This window comes from Tursiops truncatus, chromosome 15 (genome assembly GCF_011762595.2).
Source record: "Tursiops truncatus isolate mTurTru1 chromosome 15, mTurTru1.mat.Y, whole genome shotgun sequence".
Lineage (NCBI taxonomy): Eukaryota > Metazoa > Chordata > Mammalia > Artiodactyla > Delphinidae > Tursiops > Tursiops truncatus.
Window position 1 is genome coordinate 59835743 of NC_047048.1, and position 23727 is coordinate 59859469.

A 23727-nucleotide genomic window follows, 5' to 3' on the forward strand; every position below is an offset into this window, starting at 1 on the left:
TAATAAAATCAGTTTATGAGATTTAAAAAACTAGAAGGAAATACACTTAAATGCGAAGAGTGGAGAGGTTGCTTCTAAAGGCTAGGTTATAGTTATTTTTTTGGTTCTTTATTATTTTCTATATTTGCCAAATATTACAAACAAGTAGGCAATACTTTTGAAATGAAAAATTTTTAAATATATAAACACACACATATGTAAAATACAAAAATGCATGCGTTTATAGATATAGATATATGAGGGTTTGTATTTGCATTAAAAGCCTTTGAAAGATTCACACTCATCTTTTAACACTAATTTTTAAACTGAGGAGTGGGATTGACAATGGGGTAGGGGGGGAGGCTTAGGGCATTTTCACTTTTTACTTCATAAATATTTATAAACTCATATGGATCTGACTGCAAGTCTTAACTCTGCTGTGTGACCTTGAGTAAGTTATGTCACCTCTTTTTTTTTTTTTTTTTCTTGCAGTACGCGGGCCTCTCACTGTTGTGGCCTCTCCCGTTGTGGAGCACAGGCTGCGGACGCGCAGGCTCAGCGGCCATGGCTCACGGGCCCAGCCGCTCCGCGGCATGTGGGATCCTCCCTGACCAGGGCACGAACCCATGTGCCCTGCATCGGCAGGCGGACTCTCAACCACTGCGCCACCAGGGAAGCCCTATGTCACCTCTTTTGAGCCTCGGCTTTTTTCATCTGGAAATTGAAAATAATAGCACCTACCTGGTAAGGGTGTTGCAATGATTAAATAAAGTAATAAATATACAGCACCTAACATATATTCTCACTCTGTCATAATCGTGTATAATATTTGTAATTTAAAAAATTTTTAACATAGAAAAGTCTCCCATATTAAATCCCATATTAAAGTAGTTTGACCTAGGCCAGGGCCCACTGCAAATGGAGAGGATGGAATTTCAAGTGATTCCCCTCTTCCAACTCCCAGAAGAAGACAAAGGCACCTCTTGAGTCTGGCTACCACTTACCTTACGTGAGCTTATTGAAAAAAACCCCTGCATCAGTAGTTCCTCTCTATCCCCCCAGCCCCCAGCCCCTGGCAACCACTAATCTAATTTCTGTCTCTATGGATTTGCCTATTCTGGAAATTTCATACGAATGGAATCATACAACATTTGTCCTTTTGAGTCTGGCTTCTTTCACTTAGTATAATGTTTCAGGTTCACCCACGTTGTATGTATCGGTATTTTATTCCTTTTATTAAAGAATACTATTCCATTGTATGGATTTACCACATTTTATCTACTCATCAGTTGGTGGATACTTGGGTTGTTTTCTATAATTCATCGCTTTTAATCACTGTGTGCTAAGGTGTCTGTAATCCTTCCTCCAAAATGGATTACACATCAGCTAGGAAGGAAGAGACCAGGACACCCACAGAGATCCCTGTGTTTGGTTGGAGGGGAACTGCAGAAGACAGATCTTTTTGATGACTGTCACCAATGGCTCACACTTGCAACCTTCTCCAGGGGGTGTCCTTAGGTGATCACAGCCACCTTGCCTGGAGGTGTCTGAGGGTTACGTCGCTACCCAGAGCCAGTGACCAGCTGTTGTCTGTTCTCCATGAAGCAGGAGGTCTCCAGTGAGCTGGAAGGCAGGTCCAGATTTCTGGCCTGGTGACCACAGGTTGGATGGTGGAGGGAGTGACAGACACGGAGTGAAGAAGATTTGGAAAGGGCAGGAGTAGATGTTGGGTCTTTCCCTCTCACTTTTTAAATATAGAGCTTGTCTCCCCCTCCTCTCTCCTTTGCAGACTCCTCTCCCCTTCTATAATAAGAAATAATAAATTCAAAGCACACAAGTAACACGTGGATATATTCTTTTAAAAAAATTAAAGATAAAGATCCAATTATCTATCCTTTCTGTCCACGAGTCCTGTTTAGCTCCTTCCCTCTGAAATTCCCACTCTTGTCAGGTTGTTGTGAATTCTTCCATACCTTTCTCTCTATATACACATCCATGTTTAGGAGAGGTAATATAGGGCAGTGGTTAAGGGTTTGGCCTCTAGAGCTGGCCTATTTGGGTTCAAATCTTGGCTCTGTTGCATACAAACTATGTGACCTTGGAGAAGTTTTCTAAGCACTCTGAGTCTCAACTTCCTCAATCTATAAAATGGATAGATAACATTACCTACCTCACAGGGTTATTGTCAGGATGAAATGAGTTAACTCTGTGCACAGTACTCCAAACAGAGCCTGGCCTATGGTAAGTGCCCGGTAAGTGCTAGCTGTCAATACTTAATCACACCCATGGGAAACGTGGTACACTGTTTTGCATATTTTTAGAAAACATTATGATCAACTATACTTCAGTAAGAAAATATAGTTCTTAAAGTTCAGAAAAAAAAACCCATAATGGTTTCATAATGAAAAAAAAACACCCCTAATCAATCAGCACTTTGTGTTTTAACTCCAGAATGTGTCTCAAAGATTATCTCCATATCAGTCCAGATCTATCAAACTCGTTTTTTTAAAAAAATTTATTTATTTATCTTTGGCTGCATTGGGTCTTCGTTGCTGCGCGCAGGCTTTTCTCTAGTTGCGGTGAATGGGGGCTACTCTTCGTTGCAGTGCGCGGGCTTCTCATTGTGGTGTCTTCTCTTGTTGTGGATCATGGGCTCTAGGCGCGCAGGCTTTGGTAGTTGTGGTGCACAGGCTTAGCTGCTCATGGCATGTGGGATCTTCCCGGACCAGGGCTCGAACACGTGTCCCCTGTATTGGCAGGCGGATTCTTAACCACCGTGCCACCAGGGAAGCCCCCAAGCTCTTCTTGAACTGATGCTTAGTATTCCATCCTATAGACAGTTTATTGAACAACCCCCCTCTACTAATGGACCATTAGGTGGTTTCCAATTTTTCACAACTACAATGCAGCAGCCTACTAATTGATTTCCCTATTTCCACTCTTGTTCCCCTTCCCTCTGTTTTCAGCACAGCAGCCAGAGTTATCCCGTTATAAGTAGAGAGTAAATCAATGCTCAAAACCCTCCCAGGACTCCCACCTTATTCAGAGTAAAAATCAGCTTCCTTACTAAGGCCCAGTTGGTCTGCATCCTGCCCCAGAATATCTCTGGCCTCATCTTCTGATACTCTCCTCCTTGTCCATTTGATCCAGTCACCCTGACTTCCTAGCTATTTCTAAAACATGCCTCTCTGCTCCTGCCTTTGCACTTGCTGTTCCCTCTGCCTGGAACATTCTTCCTTCAGATATCTGCATGACTTACTCCTTCACCTCCTTCAGGTCTTTGTTCAAACGTCCCTGAGCTACCCTATTTATAATTGCAAACCCCTTTCACATGGATAAGGCCAAAAGAGTAATGAGGGACTTCCTTCGTGGTCCAGTGGTAAAGAATCCACCTTCCAATGCAGGGGACGTGGGTTCGATCCCTGATCCGGAAACTAGGATCCCACATGCCACGGGGCAACTAAGCCCATCCGCCACAAGTACCGAGCTCGCGCTCCTCAACGAGAGGGCCTGCATGCCACAAACTACAGAGCCCACGCGCTCTGGAGCTGGCTCGCCACAACTAAAGAGAGAAAGACCCGCACGCCACAACTAGAGAGAAGTCCGCACTCAGCAACGAAAGATCCCGCATGCTGCAACTGAGACCCGACACAGCCAAAAAAACAATAAAGAAAATAAATAAATAAATATATAAAATAAATCAACAAAAGAGTAATGACTGAAATTGTGGATAGGGTCTACCAGATATGTCTGCGCTTCCTTCAGGTCTAAAATTCTTCTTTGGTGATTTCAGACCTTGAAGTCTCCCATTCGTAAATAATGGGAACTTGAGACCCAGCCTACACTACAATGGATGCAGAAGGAATGACAAGAGAGGAATCTTTTGGGCCAGGCTTATTACCTCTTGTTAATCTGGAAGGACTTGGGAAGTTCTTGCACACATCCTGGGCTCCTGGCATTGCCTCATACACTCATTCACTCACTGAGCACTTTCTGCCTAGCAGGCCCTGGACACAGCACAGCTTTGATATCGCTTCCCTCCTAATATAAAGCAAGTACCTTTACCTCCACCCCTACCAGTGGCCCTGCACGTACCTTGAGGTCGGTGGGCAGCCACAGCCTAGGCAGACCCTGCCCTCCCTTTGTCCCTGTCCAGCCCTCCCTTCCTCCGCTTCTTGTCATGGCTTTGCATTTATCATCTCTTATTATGAGATATTATTTACTTATTTATTTATTCACCTTGTTTAGTGTCTGTCTTCTCCACTAGAACGTCAGCTCCTTGAAGACAGAGATTTTGTCTGTCTTTTCACTGCTATATCCCCACATTTAGCACAGCGACTGGCACATTGTAGGTGCTCAGTAAATGCTGCAGTGACTGTGCCTCTGTTTCTCTGTGTGAAAGTTGATAAGTGTGTCTCTTGGAACTAAACCTAGAAATAGAAGTGCTAGGTTACAGGGCACACATGTTTGACATTTTAAATATGTGTTGCCAAGTTGCCCTTTAAAGCAGCTGAACCCATCCTTTTCCCCAACCTTCTGAGTTACCTTGTAAATCTTTGATACCATCAAACTTTTAATTTTGGTCAGTTTGATAGGTGAAAAATGGTACTTCTTTGTTTAAATTAAGTTTAAAATTTAATTTCAGTATTACTACTGAGGCCAAGCACCTTTTCATGTCTTTAATGGCCCGTTTTGTTTCTTCTTCTAAGAATTGCCTATTTTCCCCATTTTTCCCCCTATTGAGCTTTTGTCCTTTTCTCACTGATTCTTAGGAGTTTTTGTTGTTGTTTACATTTTAGGTTCTAATACTTTGTTACATGTGTTGGAAATATTTTATCCTTCAGTTTTGTTTGTTTTTCTTTTGTCAAACAGAATTTTAAAATTTTGGTTTGGTCAGTCTTTTTCTTTATGTCTTAGTTTTCCCCTTATGTCTTACTTAAAAATTTCCTACACGATGTCATAAACATATATTTTAACTTAAAATTTTTAATTTAAAAAAGTCTATTTATTTTGGCTGCACTGGGTCTTAGTTGCGGCACGCGGGAACTTCATTGTGGCATGCAGAATCCTCAATTGTGGCATGTGGGATCTCCCGGTTGCGGCATGTGGGGTCACAGTTGTGGCATGCAGGTTCCTTAGTCGCGGCATGCATTTGGGATCTAGTTCCCTGACCAGGGATGAAACCCTGGCCCCCTGCATTGGGAGCGTGGAGTCCTACCCACTGGACCACCAGGGAAGTCCCTAAAATTTTTAATTTTTAAATATCTTTAGGGTTTTAATTCATCTGAAATTTGTAAACAGTGTTGGATAAAAATCTAACATAATATTTTCCCCAAATGAAAAGCAAATGTCCTAACTCCATTATTTGTTTCCATCTGATTTGAAATTCTACTCAGCATTTACTAAATTCTGATATACATGCACCTGTGTCTGAACCCTTAAATTCTTCTACTGATCTTTTGTTGTTAAAAAAATTTTCTATGCCAATACCCTGCTTTAAAAAATTGTGGAAAATTTCAAACGCATATATGTATGTGTATGTATATATGTATATTGAACCTGTCACTCAGTTTTAGCAATTATCAATTTGTGGTGAATCTTGTTTCATCTATACTCCCATCTACTTCCCTTCCTGGCATATTCCAGATTATTTTGAAGCAAATTCTAGAGTCATTTCATCCTCATCATTTCCATGTGTATCTCTAAAAATAAGGAATATTGAAAAACAAAGACAAACAAAAAGACCCAACTCTTGCTGGTTTTTTTTGTTTGTTTGTTTTTGTTTTTTCTATTTATTTTTTGAAGATACTAGATCTTTTGTCCTGTAGAGTTTTCTTGTCTGGATTTTGCTGATTGTATCCCCATAGACTCAACTGACGATACTTTTTAAATTACTATAATTTCGTAGTATGTTAATATTTGTGAGATCTGTTATGGCGATTGCCCCCTATTATTTTTCAAAATTCAGATGCCACTTCTTGTGCTTTTTTCCTTCCATGTGAATTTTAAAATCAACTTGGCAAATTCCATGACAAAACCTATTGCGATTTTCATCGGAATTGCCTTGAACTTTTAATATGGAGAATTTACAATATTAGATCTCCCCATCCATTAATAAGGTCTATAGCTTATTTAATTATTTTTATAGTTATTCAACGAAGTTTTAAAATTTCCCGTAAAGGTCTTAGGCTTATTTTTTAAAACTTTGTTGCCTTTTTCGTTATTATGAACGTTGATCTTTTTGTTCTTTTTGTTGCTATTATCTTCTAATTGACTATTGATGATATATAGGATCAGACGTTCTTAACTCAAATCCCATCTCCTCTACTTAAAAAATGTGATCTTAGATAAGTTTACTCAACTTCTGTGAGCATTTGTTTTCTCTTCTACAATACGAGGGTAATAGAGCCAAGGATGCAGACGGCATTAAAAGTGAAAGACCAAACCTCCAAAAAGCCGCCGGCTTTAGCCAGTAATATTGGGGCGTGGACTGGATAAAGAGTTTGAGAGACTCCTTCACGATTGGCAGAGAATCTGGGGGCGAGACTATGTTGCTTGCAGGGGACTCGATGTTAAAACGAAGTGAATTCCTAAGAAAAATCAAAGGCACGATGCACAACTACAGGGAGAATTATAAACTAATGAAGAATTTCCTTCCGTGAAAGTTTTGGGGAAGTTCAGGACGCGCGCCTGTTACCTAAATAGACTCCCTCTCTCTTCAGTGGGTAGTACCACCTTTCCCAAACAGTGTGTAGCCGACCGTTCTGGGCCTTGTGGTAATTTCCTCTTTCGAGTTGTTGCAGCCGGCTCACGCAATCGCACTACATTTCCCAGGAGTCTCCGGGGCCGGTTGTTTTCTTGTCTCTCATCCTGACTTCCGGCCTCCCTACGATCTCTAGGGCCAATCGGAAGGCTGGGATAGCTGGTTCCCGGCACTCTGATTGGTGCGTTTGACTGGAGAATCTGGGTTCAAATTTTCAACGGTACTGAATGAGTCCCGCGGCGGGTCTTCCTGGCGGTCGGTTGTCAGCGCTGAGGCGAGGTGAGCCGAGGGGAGAAAAGGGGAGCAGCTGGGGTGCCGGGCAGCCTTCTCCCTGATTTCCAAGTGACTGGAGGTCTCCTCCTCCTCGAGGGCTCAGCTTCTGGGACGGTGTGCTGCTGGGGCGCCGACCTGACCCGCAGAGCAGGAGCCGGGCTTCCGGCCACCCTTCCCTTCATGACAGGATTTCCCCGGCCGGACCGGGACTAGCGGGCTGTGTCTACAGGTAGAGGCGGAGGCCGGCGTGGGAAATAAGTGGAAGGAGGAGTGGGGGGAGGCTGTGGGCTAAGGATAACGGTAACGACAATTATATTATTACCCAGCACACATGAAATAAGCGTTTACCGGACCAAGCACTCTGCGTTTTCTCATTTAATTTTCGCCCCAATCCAGTGAAGTCGGTGCTAGTCTTAGCCCTCCTTTATAGGAGGGAGACTGAAGCCCGTAATCTAGATACATTTCTCGAAATGGGTGATACAGTAGCCCCACCCGCCCTCAAGACGTGTGGCATTTGGTGGAGGAAAAAGATGTGGCCACAAACAACTACATTTCAAAACTGTTGTGCAAGATAGAAAGGTAAATGAGGTGAGAACATAATTGAGGACAAGTTTAATTCCACTTGGAGTTGTCTTTCTATTTGGGGATTTAAAATTCATTCTGTTTTATCCCTATCTGCCCAGCCCTCTCCCTTTGTGTGTTATCAGTAGGTATTACTGCTTTTCTAATTTCCTGTCCTAAAACACTTATAGATTGGAGAGGGAAGGAAAAGTGAACCAGGCTGTAATATTGTAGGATTGTTTTTCTCCCTGGTTTCTTGATACATGGTTTCTTTTTCTCACCTACAGTTTCCTAGTACTTAGGTACCAAGGACTTCCTCCCTATCAGTCCTGCTTAGGACAAGACAGCATCTGAGTGCTCTGCTGATTTTGCTTTAAGACCATCACTTGGAGTTCTCCCTGGTTCAGCCTTACCTTGTTGACATTCTGTGGCCTTTCAATTTGTCTCACTCATCAGATGTCAAAATTCAAACTGTTTGCTGCAATACTGAGGATATTTTTGTGTTGTGGCCTCGGTGTATCACCCCCTGTCAAGCCACCTCTAAATCAAACTTACGTTGTTTTGGAGTTGTACTGTGGGTGTGTCAATTCAGTATTAAGTTGGCACTCTTGGGATCAAAATTATTGTGGCTCCCAGCTCACTTAGCTAATTAATTGACCTTTGAGGTTGTACTGTGTGCTCAGTATTAGATACTGTGTGTATACAGATGAATGGTTTCTGGTATGCTTGAGGCCAAAAGTCTGATTCAAATTGACAAGTGACAATTAGAACAAGACAAGAAAGCATCTGAGTGCTCTATTGTTTTGTATTGTAAGCACCCTGGCAGTTTAGAGGTGAGGGAGATCAGTGAGGCTTAAAACAGGCAAGGGTGGCTTTGTGAAGCAGGTGGGACAGAAACCGTTCTTGATAAGGAGAGTTTAGTTAGACAGGAACCCGAACAGTCTTGGTGCCTGGAAATCACCCATTCAATATCTGTTGAATTGGAAAGACAAGAAGGCATTATCTAAATTGACTACAAAATTTCAGGTATGAAAAACTGGATATATTGAATTAGATTGGTAAATTTGTTTAAACTTTCAAATCATTTAAAGAAAATAGTTATTTTGGCCCACCTTACGCTTAAGTCTGTGTATTCCAACCTTAATAAAGTTAGTTTATCCTGCAGCTGCAATTAAGCTTCAACAGGAGACAGGATTATGTGGGAAGATCCTTCATTTCTTGTTCAGGTATCAGGAGAGGTTCAGAATCCACCTATATTTTCTATATGTATTTTTTCCTCAACCTTTCCTGGGTCTCTTCCCTAATTCTTTTTTTTTTTTTTTTTAATATTTGGTTGGGTTTATTTTTGGGTGTGTTGGGTCTTCGTTTCTGTGCGAGGGCTTCCTCTACTTGCGGCGAGCGGGGGCCACTCTTCATCGCGGTGCGCGGGCCTCTCACTGTCACGGCATCTCTTGTTGTGGAGCACAGGCTCCAGACGCGCAGGCTCAGTAGTTGTGGCTCACGGGCCTAGTTGCTCCGTGGCATGTGGGATCTTCCCAGACCAGGGCTCGAACCCGTGTCCCCTGCATTAGCAGGCAGATTCTCAACCACTGCACCACCAAGGAAGCCCCCTAATTCTTTTTGAATTGCTTGGGAAGAAAGGAGGAGAGATTTAAATGTCCTTTGGCAAACTGAATTTTCTTTGCCATATGGGTAAAGGTAGGAAGCAGAATTTACTACAGGGAGATTGAACAGGCCAATCAATTCTTTTTTTTATAAATTTATTTATTTATTTTTGTCTGCGTTGGGTCTTTGTTGCTGCGCACAGGCTTTTCTCTAGTTGCGGAGAGCGGGGGATGACTCTTCGTTGTGGTGCGCTGGCTTCTCATTGCGGTGGCTTCTCTTGTTGCAGAGCACGGGCTCTAGGCGCACGGGCTTCCATAGTTGTGGCTTCTGGGCTCTAGAGTGCAGGCTCAGTAGTTGTGGCGCTCGGGCTTAGTGGCTCCACGGCATGTGGGATCTTCCTGGAACAGGGCTCGAACCCGTGTCCCCTGCATTGGCAGGCAGATCCTTAACGACTGCGCCACCAGGGAACAGGACAATCAATTCTGTGAATAGATCTGTGTCTGAGACCGATCAGCAGCTAGGGTACTTTGTGAAAAAAGTACAGATAACTGGGAGGGGTTCTGTTTTTGTTTGTTTGCATAGAGAAACTTGATTATAGGGGGAAATTAAAGATTAGTGAGAAAGGTATAAAATTGTATTATCATTATTGTATTATAAATTGTATTATACATTATTGTCATTGTATTAGTGAGAAAGGTATAAAATTGTATGTAGGAGCATAATTTAGAAAATTTATAAAATGCTATTTCTACTTTTTAATTAATTTTTTTTAAAGCTAAGATTTTTTTTAATATTTATTATTTATTTATTTTGGCTGTGCTGGGTCTTGGTTGTGGCATGTGGACTTCTTAGGTGTGGCACACATGCGGGATTTAGTTCCAAACCCCAGCCCCCTGCATTGGGAGCGTGGAGTCTTACACACTGGACCACCAGGGAAGTCCCTATTTCTACTTTATTAAATTTAAAAAGGTAGTAGAAGTTTTTTCATATTTTGAGTGTGCCTACTCTTTGTCCTGATGTTTGAATAGGATAGAAGTGCGCACTGCAACCCCTTGATGTCAGTGTTCCTAAGTTGCAGGTTTCAGAAAGATTGCTTTAAAGTGGGAGTATGTAACCACAAAGATACTGGGAAACAGCACATGTACACTAAAAAACTTGAAGAACATTTTTACACTAATGAAACAACAATCTTTTAAGAAGTCTGGCATTTGGGGGGATCCATGCTCTTTAGACCTTAGCTCTCAGAGCACTCTTTGGTTTTAAGAGTGGGTATCCTTGGTATTTTATAGCAGCGGTCCCCAACCTTTTTGGCACCAGGGCCTGGTTTTGTGGAAGACAGTTTTTCCACGGACGGGTTTGGATGGGGGTGGGGGGTGGGGGGCATGGTTCAGTTGGTAATGCAAGCGACAGGGAGCGGCAAATGAAGTTTCAATTGCTCGCCTGCCGCTTACCTCCTGCTGTGCGGACTGGTACTGGTACGTGGCCCGGGGGTTGGGGACCCCGGGTTGGGGGGTTGGGGTTTTAATAGCTCCTTCTGTTCTCTGTTAACCTTTTTTACTACAAAGAACTTGAACCTGTTTCATCACCTTTCTGCTTCTTCCAGGTTCTTGATAAGAAGTACTTTCTAGACTTCAAGATTTCAGAAGAGAGGTGAAAGAGTATATTGCAACTTTGAGTCAAGCCTGTAGACAGGTGGACTGACAGACGGATTAAACCACAGGTAAAGCTGTATCCACAGTATTACATTAAAAAGGAATAAGGGGGACATTAATATATTAGCTTCAAAATTCTTTAAATAACTAGCTTATCTTTAGAAAGTAACACTTATTTTGGAAGAAAATTTATTTAATATGTAAAAGCAAAAGAAAATAATGTCACCCAATATCCTACCTCTCAGATAAACTATGGCTAGCATTTTGATAGATTTCTTTCCAAATTTTGGAGGGTATCTGTATTTGGTTTTAAGAAACCATACTCTAATAACCTTCATTTTTTTTCATTTAATGATTAGGTTATGAAAATTTTTTCATTTCATTAAAATTTTGTATAACATAATTTTAATGGCTATATATTATTCCATTATATCGTTCTACCATAGTATTTTACCCAGTGGAACCATTGGTCAAAAAGAATGCATATATATATATATATATATATTTTTTTTTAGAATGCATATTTTTATTTTCTTAATTTTTAAAATTTATTTATTTATTTATGGCCGTGTGACATGTGGGATCTTAGTTTCCCAACCAGGGATTGAACCTGTGCCCCCTGCATTGGAAACGTGGAGTCTTAACCGCTGGGCTGCCAGGGAAGTCCCAAAGAATGTATATTTTTAAGACTTTGGTACGTAGCACCAAATTGCTTTATAGGAAAATTGTGCTGATTTACACATCCACCAGCAGTGTATGTTCACACAGGCACATTTTTTGCACAAATGGTGCAAAAATCAAAATAATATAAAAAGGTTTATAGTTAAAAACCTTCCAACCTTCTCATTGTCTACCTCACTCCCTGCCACCTCATTGATTATCACTTTTTTAGGGTGTGTGTGTATGTGTGTGTGTCTCTGTCTGTCTGCTTTCCAAATCAGATACCTTTTGAGGGATATAAATCTCTACAAGACTGAATGATTGAGATTTGACTAGGATTGTAACCTCCTGTAGCCCCACTGTCAACCCTTACAAACTCTTTCAGCTTCTTACTTTTGGAACATCAGCAAACTTTGGTATTAAAAAGATCTGTGTTGTTATTTGGCCTAGAGGTAAATGGCATCTTTGATTTCTATCCAGGTCCTGTTAGTCATGTAAGAGTGGATTATGGTTTATAGAGTTCTGTGGATGAATAAAAAAAGCGGAACTGAATTTGTAATCCTTCAAAAACAGCGATAAGAAACTCACAAGTTTGGGAGGAAAATGGTAGAAAAATGTATTTGCTTGAGATTTCTGGACAGTGATGAATTAGAACAAGTGTCCATGTGTCCTGTGCTGACTTCTAAGTGCTTGGACAGTGAGAGATTGTCACTGGATTTTAAAATGACCCAATTTTGGAAGCTTCATAGATCTGTTTCTGTAAATAGATCCGATTTCATCATAGAAGTTAGCAAGCAAATGTGGAAACACAAAGTCCATTAACTTCCTTCAGACTTAGTTTGTGACTTTGATGAACATTTAAAATTGCTGTCTGTATTATGTTGCCATTTACTGTCTCCTGCTAATCCTTATGTACAAGAAAAAGAAATGTAGGTGTTTTCTCCCTGGTTAAGATGACAATAACTCAACTCTAACTTGTGGTAGTGTAACAGGATCTCTTATCCCTTGTGAAAATAGGAGAGGGTGTCCCTAGGGAAATGGCACTGCCTGGGATGGGACCATTTTAACTAACTACACTTCTAATGAGATCTTGCCTTACTCTGTTTATTCTGTTACATTACCATTTATTTAACTCATGATTTTGCCTCCAATAGAATTAGGCAATACACAGTTCACAAGCTTGTATAGTGAGGTACTTGAGATCATTTATCACACCAAAGTCTTCGTTTTGCTCAGGAGCTGCTAGTCTCTCTCAACCTTACTTAGAATGCAGCCTTTTACAGCTTTCCTCCACCCGCTGTGAACCTGCACCTTTTGATTTACAGAGCTTGTCATGGCTGGTTATTTTTGGTTTGATAGTGAAGAGAGACAGGGACCCTTGGAGGTAAGTTTCAGATGAATGTGGAAATAGGTTACTTTGCTTCTTTTGCAATCTTCCTCAATTGTATACTTCCCCCTATTTGTTTTCCCTTTCCATTTATTTCTTCCCCTAGAAAAAGTCAATATTCATCTTTAGCCTGTAGAACTCTGCAGGTCTATCTGTATCTTTTATGTATCACTTCCACCAGGAAGCCTTCTCTGACCCTCCTTCATCTATTCCCCTTCTCTGCACTTCCACAGCAAAGATCACCCTGTGTCAAAATTACTGTGAGTTCCTTAAGGGAAAGGATTATATATATCTTTTAAATCTTTGTTTTTTGGAAACAAAAATTAGCCATGTGATGTAATGGATGGCACTTGATAAGCAGTTTTAAAAGGAACCTAACTAGTTCATAACATATGGGAGAAACCTTTACCTGTCTATCATAGGATTATTGGTCAGGAAGAGCTATTTCTTCACTCAGAATGTTTCTAGTTTTGCAAGAGTCTGAAGTTGTGGTGGATTCAGATAATTTTGAAATGTGAAGCCGATTCTCTTGCTTGGCAGCTTGATTTGTGTGGGGGAATGTGGTTGACGCATGTGCCCTTTTTTTTTTTTTTTTTTCAGTGAAACCTGTTGACAGAAATTCAGTCTTGATTAAGCGGTGCAGGAAGGCATCCAGTTCCACCTTGCTTGGGGCTCTCATTTAAACAGTTAGCTTTGGCCTTGGCCTGTTCCATTTCCCACTAGTCCTTTAATTTTTTTTTTTTTTTGGCGGTATGCGGGCCTCTCACGGTTGTGGCCTCTCCCGTTGCGGAGCACAGGCTCCGGACGCGCAGGCTCAGCGGCCATGGCTCGCGGGCCCAGCCGCTCCGCGGCATGTGGGATCTTCCCGGACCGGGGCACAAACCCATGTACCCTGCCTCGGCAGGCGGACTCAACCACTGTGCCACCAGGGAAGCCCAGTCCTTTAATTTTTGAAGGTTTCACATCCTAATATTTATTATTTGTGGGAGAGGCAGCGTAGTGACGCTAGCATAACCCAGTAGTTACTTTTGGTTTTGTTCATGTACTTGAGCCATCACTCTTTATTGAGGAGAATCAGACTTCTCAATGGATATGTATTTATCTGTTTGTTCCCCTCTTTTGGTCGGGGGGTGGGGGCAAGGGGCTGTATTAGACCAAAAGATAGCTCAAAAGAAGCTTTTTGAAAAAGAGGTCGTTTATTTTTTAATATCTTTATTGGAGTGTAATTGCTTTACAATATTATGTTAGTTTCTTGTACGACAAAGTGAATCAGCTCTCAGTATACATATATTCCCTAATCCCCTCCCTCTTGAGCCTCCCTCTTGAGCCTCCCTCCCACCCTCCCTATCCCACCCCTCTAGGTCGTCACAAAGCACCGAGCTGATCTCCCTCTGCTATGGAGCAGCTTCCCACTAGCTATCCATTTTACATTTTGGTAGTGTGTATATGTCAGTGCTGCTCTCTCACTTCGTCCCAGCTTCCCCTTCCCAGCCTGTGTCCTCAAGTCCGTTCTCTACATCTGCATCTTTATTCCTGCCCTTCCACTAGGTTCATCCGTAGTGTTTTTTTTAGATTCCATATAAGGGCGCTAGCGTACGGTATTTGTTTTTCTCTTTCTGACTTACTTCACTCTGTATGATAGACTCTAGGTACAGCCACCTCACTACAAATAACTCAATTTCATTTCTTTTTATGGCTGAGTAATATTCCATTGTATATATGTGCCCCATCTTCTTTATCCATTCATCTGTCGATGGACACTTTCATGTCCTGGCTATTGTAAATAGTGCAGCAATGAACATTGTGGTACATGACTCTTTTTTTTGTTGTTGTTTGTTTTTTGTGGTACGTGGGCCTCTCACTGTTGTGGCCTCTCCCGTTGCGGAGCACAGGCTCCGGACGCGCAGGCTCAGCGGCCATGGCTCATGGGCCCAGCTGCTACGCGGCACGTGGGATCTTCCCGGACCGGGGCACGAACCCGTGTCCCCTAGCATCGGCAGGCGGACTCTCAAACACTGCGCCACCAGGGAAGCCCCATGACTCTTTTTGAATTATGGTTTTCTCAGGGTATATGCCCAGCAATGGGATTGCTGGGTCATATGGTAGTTCTATTTTTCGTTTTTTAAGGAACCTCCATACTGTTCTCCATAGTGGCTGTATCAATTTACATTCCCACCAATAGTGCAGGAGGGTTCCCTTTCCTCACACCCTCTCCAGCAAGAGGTTGTTTTAAAAAATAGTATTTTGGTTTTAAAATTTCATCTAAATAAAGAAAAGGTATATTTAGGTTTCAGCCCCCTTCGCCTTTTAACCCCCACCGATCAAATGCAGTCCTAGACCTCAGAGGACGTCCCTCCTTCAGATGCGTGAATCGTCTACTCTGGAATATCCACTGAGAGCTTCAAACTAACCTCCATCTTGTTTACAGCAAAAATTTATATGCAAGAGTACAAACTTAGAAAAAGAGAAATTAAGGGGTGATATTTTAGTTTATGAGAAGATTCAGCTCAGAGTTTTCCTGGTATACTTAGAATAGGGTTTTTAATTTACCAAAGTGTTCTTTTTGCACAACTTGTCAGGAATACTTAATTCTTCTATAGAGCAGAGTTTATTTCTGTATTTGTCTAACAGGTTAGTAAGATTTGGTTACGTACCTCATTTTTGTGTTTTGGCTGCACTGTGCAGCATATGGGATCTTAGTTCCCCGACTAGGGATTGAACCCGTGCCACCTGCAGTGGAAGCACAGAGTCTTAACCACTGGACTGCCAGGGAAGTCCCTACTTGCCTCATTTTTGAAGGAATATTTATAGGAAAACCCTGTATATTATAGTGACCCCAGATTTTGGAATCCTGTTAACCTGGTCTTAAAACTCAATATTGCTACATACTAGTTGGTGATCCTGGATCACCAGGATCCTGGAATAGTTGAGCCAGTTCCTTATTTGTAAGATGGTGATGACTATATCTACCTTATACATTGTTAATGCAGTTTAAATGAGATGATTTATGTGAAGTGCCTCGTAAAGTGCTTGGCCTGAGGTAGACAATCAGTATTTGGAAGTTATTATTATCTGTAAATGGTTTTGTCTCTCGCTCCTTGACATTTGATATTGATCTACATAAATATCTGTTTTTAAATAAATATGAGAGGCAGTGGATAAGGACACTCCCTTTAGGGCCTGTCTGGGTTTGAATCCTGGCTCTGCTACTTCTTAGCTTCATGACCATGAACAAATAGTAAATCTTTCTGTGCCTCATTTTCCTCATCTGTGAAATTAAGATAATAACAGTACCTACTTTATAGGATTATTGTGAGGATTTAGTGAGTTAATATATGAAAACACTGTTTGGCTTGTCATAAGGACTCAGTAATTAATAGCTATTATTTTTTTAGGTCAATACACAGGAACATTTTATTTTTATTTATTTCTTTATTTATTTATATTTATTTATTTATTTATGGCTGTGTTGGGTCTTTGTTTCTGTGCGAGGGCTTTCTCCAGTTGTGGCAAGCAGGGGCCACTCTTCATCGCGGTGCGTGGGCCTCTCACTATTGCGGCCTCTCTTGTTGCGGAGCACAGGCTCCAGATGCGCAGGCTCAGTAGTTGTGGCACATGGGCTTAGTTGCTCCGCGGCATGTGGGATCTTCTTGGACCAGGGATCGAACCACTGTCCCCTGCATTGGCAGGTGGATTCTTAACCACTGTGCCACCAGGGAAACCCTGCCCCTTTCCCTCTTTTATAACCTGAATGGGAGCACACACTTGTGCATTTTGCTTTTCTCACTTAGTAGCTCTTGGAGCTCATTTTGTACAAATCACATATGTAAAGTTATCTAATATTAAAGTTACTTAATATTTCAATATATGGTTGTGCCATAATTTATTCAACTAATCTATTGGTGGAATTGGGGTTTTCAGTTTTTTGGCTTTTATGAACACTGCTATGTGAATTTTCTTATATTTACATATGTATGAATACATATCTGTAAGATAAATTTCTACATTTGGCAAGATGTATCAAAAAGAAAAATGTAAATTGCCCTCCACAGGGGCTAGCAGTGTAGCTCCATAATTAAAAAAAGGAAAAAAGGATGTGAGGGTTTAAATTTGAATACTTTCCAGGTGGTTTTCAGCAGCATGCTTTGGTGGAATCATAGTTTTTAGGAGGCTAAGTGGGGTTGCTGCATATTACATTCCTGCCTCTTCCCTCCCCCAGCTTTGGTTGTCTTCATTACATTCCTGCCTGGGAAGTCTTCCCAGTGACCTGGGTTAGGCATTAAGATCATGGGAATCCAAGATTTTCCCATGTGTTCCAGCATGTTTGTTCACAAGAACTGGAAAACTTCCTCCTTGCAGCAGGGGAATTTTAACCACTGTCAATTGCTGGAGAATCTTTCAACAATGTCCTTTGAATAGAAATGTGGTCAAGGAGAGGAAAGGTATCAGTAGGTCAAAAGGCAGTGATAATATCATACGGTAGTGTATTTCATAGCACTCAAAATACCTTCTCACTTGTTTACGGGAAGTAGGTAGGCAGAAAGGTGGAGTGACTTGCCCATTATCATATATATCAAGTAATGCCAGGGAGAGGGCTAGAATTCTGGATTTCTATGTTGGGATTGTTTTTGGCTTTAAGTGAAAGAAAATGTGACTTTAACAGCCTATATGAAAAGAGTTTTATTGTCTAGAGGTAGGTGGTTGCTGATATTTGATCATCAGTGAACAATAGCTCAGTGACATGAGGGCCATTGTATGTTATTCTCTTGATCATTTACTCCTGTGTATATGATGGCTGCTATAGCTCTAGCCATTACATCTGCCTTCAAGGCAAGAAGAAAGCTGAAGGAAGAGGGCAGGAGCAAGGGCTGTAGCTGTATCAGGTAAGTACGAGTTTTCCTATGAATCCCTCAGCAGATTCTCATCGTTCTCATTGGCCAGAACTGTCCCATGGCTACTCCAAGCTTGGAAGCTTGGCAATCAAGGAGGTGACTTCTGTTACAGTGCACTTCTTACTGTTTTGATGCTGTTCAATGAAAAGTATTTAATCATAACTTGACTTAAGCCACGTCATCTCTAATTTTCATCCTTTTTTCTTTTTAACTAATTTATTTATTTTTGGCTACGTTGGGTCTTCATTGCTGCACGTGGGTTTTCTCTAGTTGCAGTGAGAGGGGGCTACTCTTCGTTGCGGTGCACAGGCTTCTCATTGCTGTAGCTTCTCTTGTTGTGGAGCCCAGGCTCTAGGCGCGCAGGCTTCAGTAGTTGCGGCACCCAGGCTCAGTAGTTGTGGCGCGTGGGCTTAGTTGCTCCATGGCAGTGGGATCTTCCCAGACCAGGGCTAGAACCCATGTCCCCTGCATTGGCAGGCAGATTCTTAACCACTGCACCATCAGAGAAGTCCCTCTAATTTTCTTTATACTTATGGTTTATACTATATAATTTAAATATTTATGCTGTCTTATTTATTGAGTCTAATAGAACTCCTGTCTAGGTTTTAATTCCTTTGTGTCTGAGACTAGATCTACCTTTTGTATGAGACATATTGTCTCATCCTTGAATATTAGTGAGAAAGGAGCTCCGATATTATCAAGCCCACATTTATGACCTCCAGCAAGTGTGTAATATGAGTGGACTGCTAATAAATAGCTTATTGAGTTAAACTGAATAATGAAAGTAGAAATAGGGGAGAATGAAAACTTAGAAGGAGGATAATAAAGAATCCTCTATTCAGGGCAAAAGACTATGAAGAATGGATCTACTTGGAAAGAAATACCGTACTATTTTCTATGCAAACAGAGACTATAACTGCATTAACTTGCTTCTCTAATTCATAGGGTGAGAGGGCAGAACGATATAGGAAAAACACTGTGCTGAAGTCAGGGGCCTCAGTTCTAGATCTAATTCTGCTTTTATATAACTGTATGATATTGGGAAGTCTTTTAATCTCCCTTACCTTCAGCTTCCTCTTCTAGGATGGAAATAATAATTGATGCTTTAGAGGATTGTTGAGGGTTATTAAAATAGTACAGTTTAGTACCTCATGGTGTCTGGCATGTATAATCATCTTTGGGAACTGTTTTTACCATAATCATTAGTAGTGTTGTGTGATCTTGGAGGACCCCGTTTCGCTTTAATTAATCTTTATCTATAAACTTAAAAAGTTAGGTGTTATTTAAAATTCCTCCCAATTCCAAAATGTCATATTTCTACATTAAGTTCCTCAGTCGGCACATTGTTATAAAGGTATCTGTGGAGTTGTGGCTTCAGTGAGTTCATAAGAGAGACCATGGGAGAATGAGGTTCTCTGGTGTATAGGTTGATGTCACTATATAAACTAAATATCTGTCAGAACAAATTCCTTCTGAATTACCCAAGTCCACTGAGAGAAGCTAATGAAATGATGGCTAAACCACTGAGCAGCAATGAGGTTGGGTGGAATTAATCTCATGAGTTATCTCACAGCCTAGGTATAGTGGTATAAAATAGAGAAAATGAGCACTGAGGGCTGTTAGTGCCCAGAAGAGAACGGGCACACCTCTCTGGTAATGCTAGTGGGTATTACTCTTCTGAGGAATGTTTTCACAGTATGTGTCAAGAGCCAGCAATTCCATCTTTAAGAATTTGTCTTGGGACTTCCCTTGGTGGTGCAGTGGTTAAGAACCCACCTACCAATGCAAGGGACATGGGTTTGATCCCTGGTCTGGGAAGATCCCACATGCCAAGGAGCAACTAAGCCCGTGCACCACAACTACTGAGCCTGCGTGCCACAACTACTGAAGCCCGTGTGCCCTAGAGCCTGTGTGCCACAGCTACTGAGCCCATGCGCTGCAACCACTGAAGCCCGCGCGCTCTGGGGCCTGCGTGCTGCAACTACTGAAGCCCGTGCACCTAGAGCCCGTGCTCTGCAACTAGAGAAGCCACCGCAAGGAGAAGCCCGCGCACCGCAACGAAGAGTAGCCCCCACTCGCCGCAACTAGAGAAAACCCACCCACAGCAACAAAGACCAAATGCAGCCAAAAACCCCCACATGGGCTTCCCTGGTGGCGCAGTGGTTGAGAGTCCGCCTGCCAATGCAGGGGACACGGGTTCATGCTGTGGTCCAGGAGGGTCCCACATGCCACTGAGTGGCTGGGCCCGTGGGCCGTGGCCGCTGGGCCTGTGCGTCCGGAGCCTGTGCTCCGCAGCGGGAGAGGCCACAATGGTGAGAGGCCCGCGTACCGCAAAAACAAAACAAAACAAAACAAAAAAACCCACAAAAACACAAAACATAAATAAATAAATAAAAAAAAGAATTTGTCTTAAGGGAAGAATTAAGAATATGTACAGAAATTTAGCTACATGGTTATTCTTCTAGTAGTATCTTTAAAGTGAAAATATTGGGAAAATCCTAAAATAAGGGATAAGTAAATTGTGGTTGCTGATATATCTATATTTATTGACAAGGAATATGCTCACGATATGTGAAGCAGATTCAAAATGTCAATGATCCCATTTGAAAAAACAAAATGTGTGCGTGTGTGTGTGTGGAGAGAGAGAGAGAGATTGAGAGAGGTATCGTATGTGTGTCTGGAGCAGTGTGGCACTGTTGATTTTTATGAAAACTATTTTTGTGATCCAATTTTTTAAAATGAGCATGTATTTCTAAAATAAGGGCTTACAGAAAGGTACTTAGTTTAATAAATGTGTATGCAAGTTGTTACTGATATCTACTTCTCTTCCAAGATACAGAATACTTTTAAGTACATGTCATTTCATGGATGAAGACAAATGGCTCATTGGGTTTCATAGGGAAATTATTTACCAGTGAGTGTGGCCTTTCAGCTATTTTTCAGATTACTTCCAGCTATTTTCTTAACCATACAAGGCTGGAGTGGGGGCTGACTTTAAACCTACACAGGTTTCCACAGACAGAGGACACAGTACAGTACTTCTGTACAAAGTATGCTGAAGTAAGGATGGACCCATATCTTTGACATGTTTCTTTTACCTAATCTGCATGTTGTGCCGTTTATATACTTTTTTTTTCTTTTATGTAATTTTTGAAGTCTTTCTCTTCATGCCCAGGAATAGTATTTTTATGAAAGTATTTCTAAAGAAAAAACCTGTACTTGGCAAAACTATATTGAGTTTTTACTATGTATGAGACACTGTTCTAAGCACCTTGATGGATGAGGTATACACAAGTGAGTAAAATTCATCCTTATCTACAGGAACTTAGCATCTACTAGGAGAGACATTTGCATAGTTAACTAATATAAAATTAGATGGTATAAAAGCACTATGGCTTTGGAGAGGCAACGATTAGGTATGATAGGTGGAAACTGGGAAAGATTTTACAGAGAATTGGACTGGATTTGAATGATGAGTAAGATTTTGGTCGGTAGGTATAAAATTTAATGGTGTGTTTCAGAAATTGGGTTATTCAGGGCAGAGAGAAAGCACACTGGATGTGGAGGAGACTGGAAATGAGAAAACGGTAGATTGAGGAAAATAAGATAATGAATGTAAAACACCTAGCGCAGTACATGGCATGTTGTAGGTATTCATCAAATTTGACCTCTTTCTAATTCCAATATATTTACCTCAAGGAGTGTCTTCAAGTTACTGAAAAAGCGAAGTTAACTATTAGTGTGATTTGAAAAGTAAGGCATATTGCCCAGGTGATTTTCAGAATTGCAAAATGTGATCATAAAAGCAAAGTAATTGTTAGGCAGTCAGTACCTTAGATAAATGTGCCACCAAATTTCTGAACTATTTCTTTCCTTAGGAGGTGACCTATTGAGAAACAAACACTGGGCAAACCTGCTGTTCTGCACCAAGGGTGGGAAAAATGTCACAAGTTACAACCTCCTATTCCTATGATGCTCCAACAGACTTCATCAATTTTACATCTTTGAATGATGAGGAAGATACCCAAAACATAGATTCCTGGTTTGGTAAGTATCTGCTGTTTTAAGGGTTAGTGACTTGCTTTGTGCTGGAGACCTTTCAAAAATAGAAGGGTTTGTAGGTAACCAAAATATAAATTCCTGCGCTTCCCTGGTGGTGCAGTGGTTAAGAATCCGCCTGCCAATGCAGGGGACATGGGTTTTAGCCCTGGTCCGGGAAGATCCCACATGCTGTGGAGCAACTAAGCCTGTGCGCCACAACTACTGAGCCTGCGTGCCACAGTTACTGAAGCCTGTGTGCCTAGAGCCCATGCTCCGCAACAAGAGAAGCCACTGCATTGAGAAGCCTGCACACTGCAACGAAGAGTAGCCCCTGCTCGCCGCAACTAGAGAAAGCCTGCGCGGAACAACGAAGAACCAACGCAGCCAAAAATAAATAAATTTATAAAAATAAATAAATTTAAAAAATATAAATTCTTTTCTGCACCAAGATACTTTGTCATCCACGATATGATAGAAATAATCGAGATGCCCAGTATTTTGGGAATAGACTCTCAGTAGAAATCAATGTTTTCCAGTTAAGAATGACAAATATTTAAGCTTTAGGGACATATGGTAAAATCTAGATGAAACAAAGTTGAGTGAAGTTCTAGGACATGTCTGTAGTGATGGCAGTCACATAAAAACTTGCTCCACTGTCACTGGGCATAGAGTATAATATTACAACTGAAATGGGATGTTGACAGTCTTACTCAGATTTCCTCAGTTTGATTTGTATTTATTTTTATTTATGTGTATTAAATTCTGTGCAATTTTATCACCTGTGTAGGTTTGTTGATCTGCCACAGTCAAGATATCAAACAGTTCTAACATCACAAGGATCCTGTGTTGCCCTTTTATAACTATACTCATCTCCCTCTTGCTGCTTCTCCCCAGTTCTTTTTGTTTTAGTTTTTGGCCCCACCACACAGCTTGAGGGATCTTAGTTCCCCGACCAGGGATCGAACCTGTGCCCCCTGCAGTGGAAGCAGGGAGTCCTAACCACGGGACCTCTAGGAAATTCCCCCCAGTTCATTTTTAAATGGAGGGATTATGCTACTCAGAACCCAATCTCCAAATAGAGATAGGATTGCCTGATGTTGGGGCAGGTGATATGACACAAACTTTGACACCAGGTTAACAAATAAGGATGTGGTTTTGTTTTTATATTACATTGGAGTAATATCTGAGCCCAGTGATATGTGAGGCTAGTATTTGCTGGGGCTCCTTCATTTTCTTCTATCTCATGTCCTTATCCTCCTCATTAAGAGAAATCAGTATGTGATGGGGGATAGAAATTAGTCCATTGCAGCTGTACTTAACACTTATAATGCAGTGTCCAAATGTGATGGCATATGCCATTCTCTTGGAAAAGGATTCTAATAAAATCCAGTGGGTATCCTGAGAGGAGGGGTCTTTTGGGCGTGGTGTAGGAGGAAGGGTGGATAAGACGGCCAGCTGCCATACAGAAGTCTTCCCCATGCCCTTGGCCCACAGAAACCCTGAGGAAATAGCTGAGTTGTCTATCTCTTTTTCCAAGTTTTTCTTGAAAACAAGAAAGGAAATATTAATATAACAATACTATTAGATACAGTTTAGAAGAAAAAATGAATCCCACTCTTTTTTTCAAAATCACCTTAGTTCTAATATATTACTTTCTAATTTTCTTCCAAATAATCAAATCTTTTTACACAGTTTTGCAATCAGAGTGTACATTCACAGAGTTATTGCTGAGGCTCGCTACATTCCTAAAATTTCTATCAGTAGGCTGTTGGTAGAACACACTTTTCACTGTTTTGCACTGGCTTTTGGGCACAGCAGAACCTAAGATAAAATTCCTTAAGAGAGCCTAACTCTGTTCCATACTCATACACCCCACACTCTCCTAGTTGAGGAAGAACCTCAACACAATTAGAC

General features: G+C 41.3%; 1 protein-coding gene across 4 annotated transcripts in view; it reads left to right on the forward strand.

The window, feature by feature from the left end:
• The first annotated feature begins 6882 nt into the window (after positions 1 to 6882).
• TPX2 (TPX2 microtubule nucleation factor) overlaps positions 6883 to 23727 on the forward strand; it is a 58044-nt gene continuing 41199 nt past the window's right edge. The window contains exons 1-3 of one of the 4 annotated variants that reach the window (XM_073792849.1): positions 6883 to 7021; positions 10785 to 10901; positions 21651 to 21819. In XM_073792849.1, the coding sequence (XP_073648950.1) occupies positions 21714 to 21819 (106 nt within the window). In that variant the 5' untranslated portion in view covers positions 6883 to 7021; positions 10785 to 10901; positions 21651 to 21713. Of the gene's footprint in view, positions 7022 to 7062; positions 7245 to 10784; positions 10902 to 11508; positions 11528 to 21650; positions 21820 to 23727 lie in introns of those variants that run through there. The other 3 variants (XM_019950906.3, XM_019950905.3, XM_073792848.1) reach the window with 3 other exon arrangements.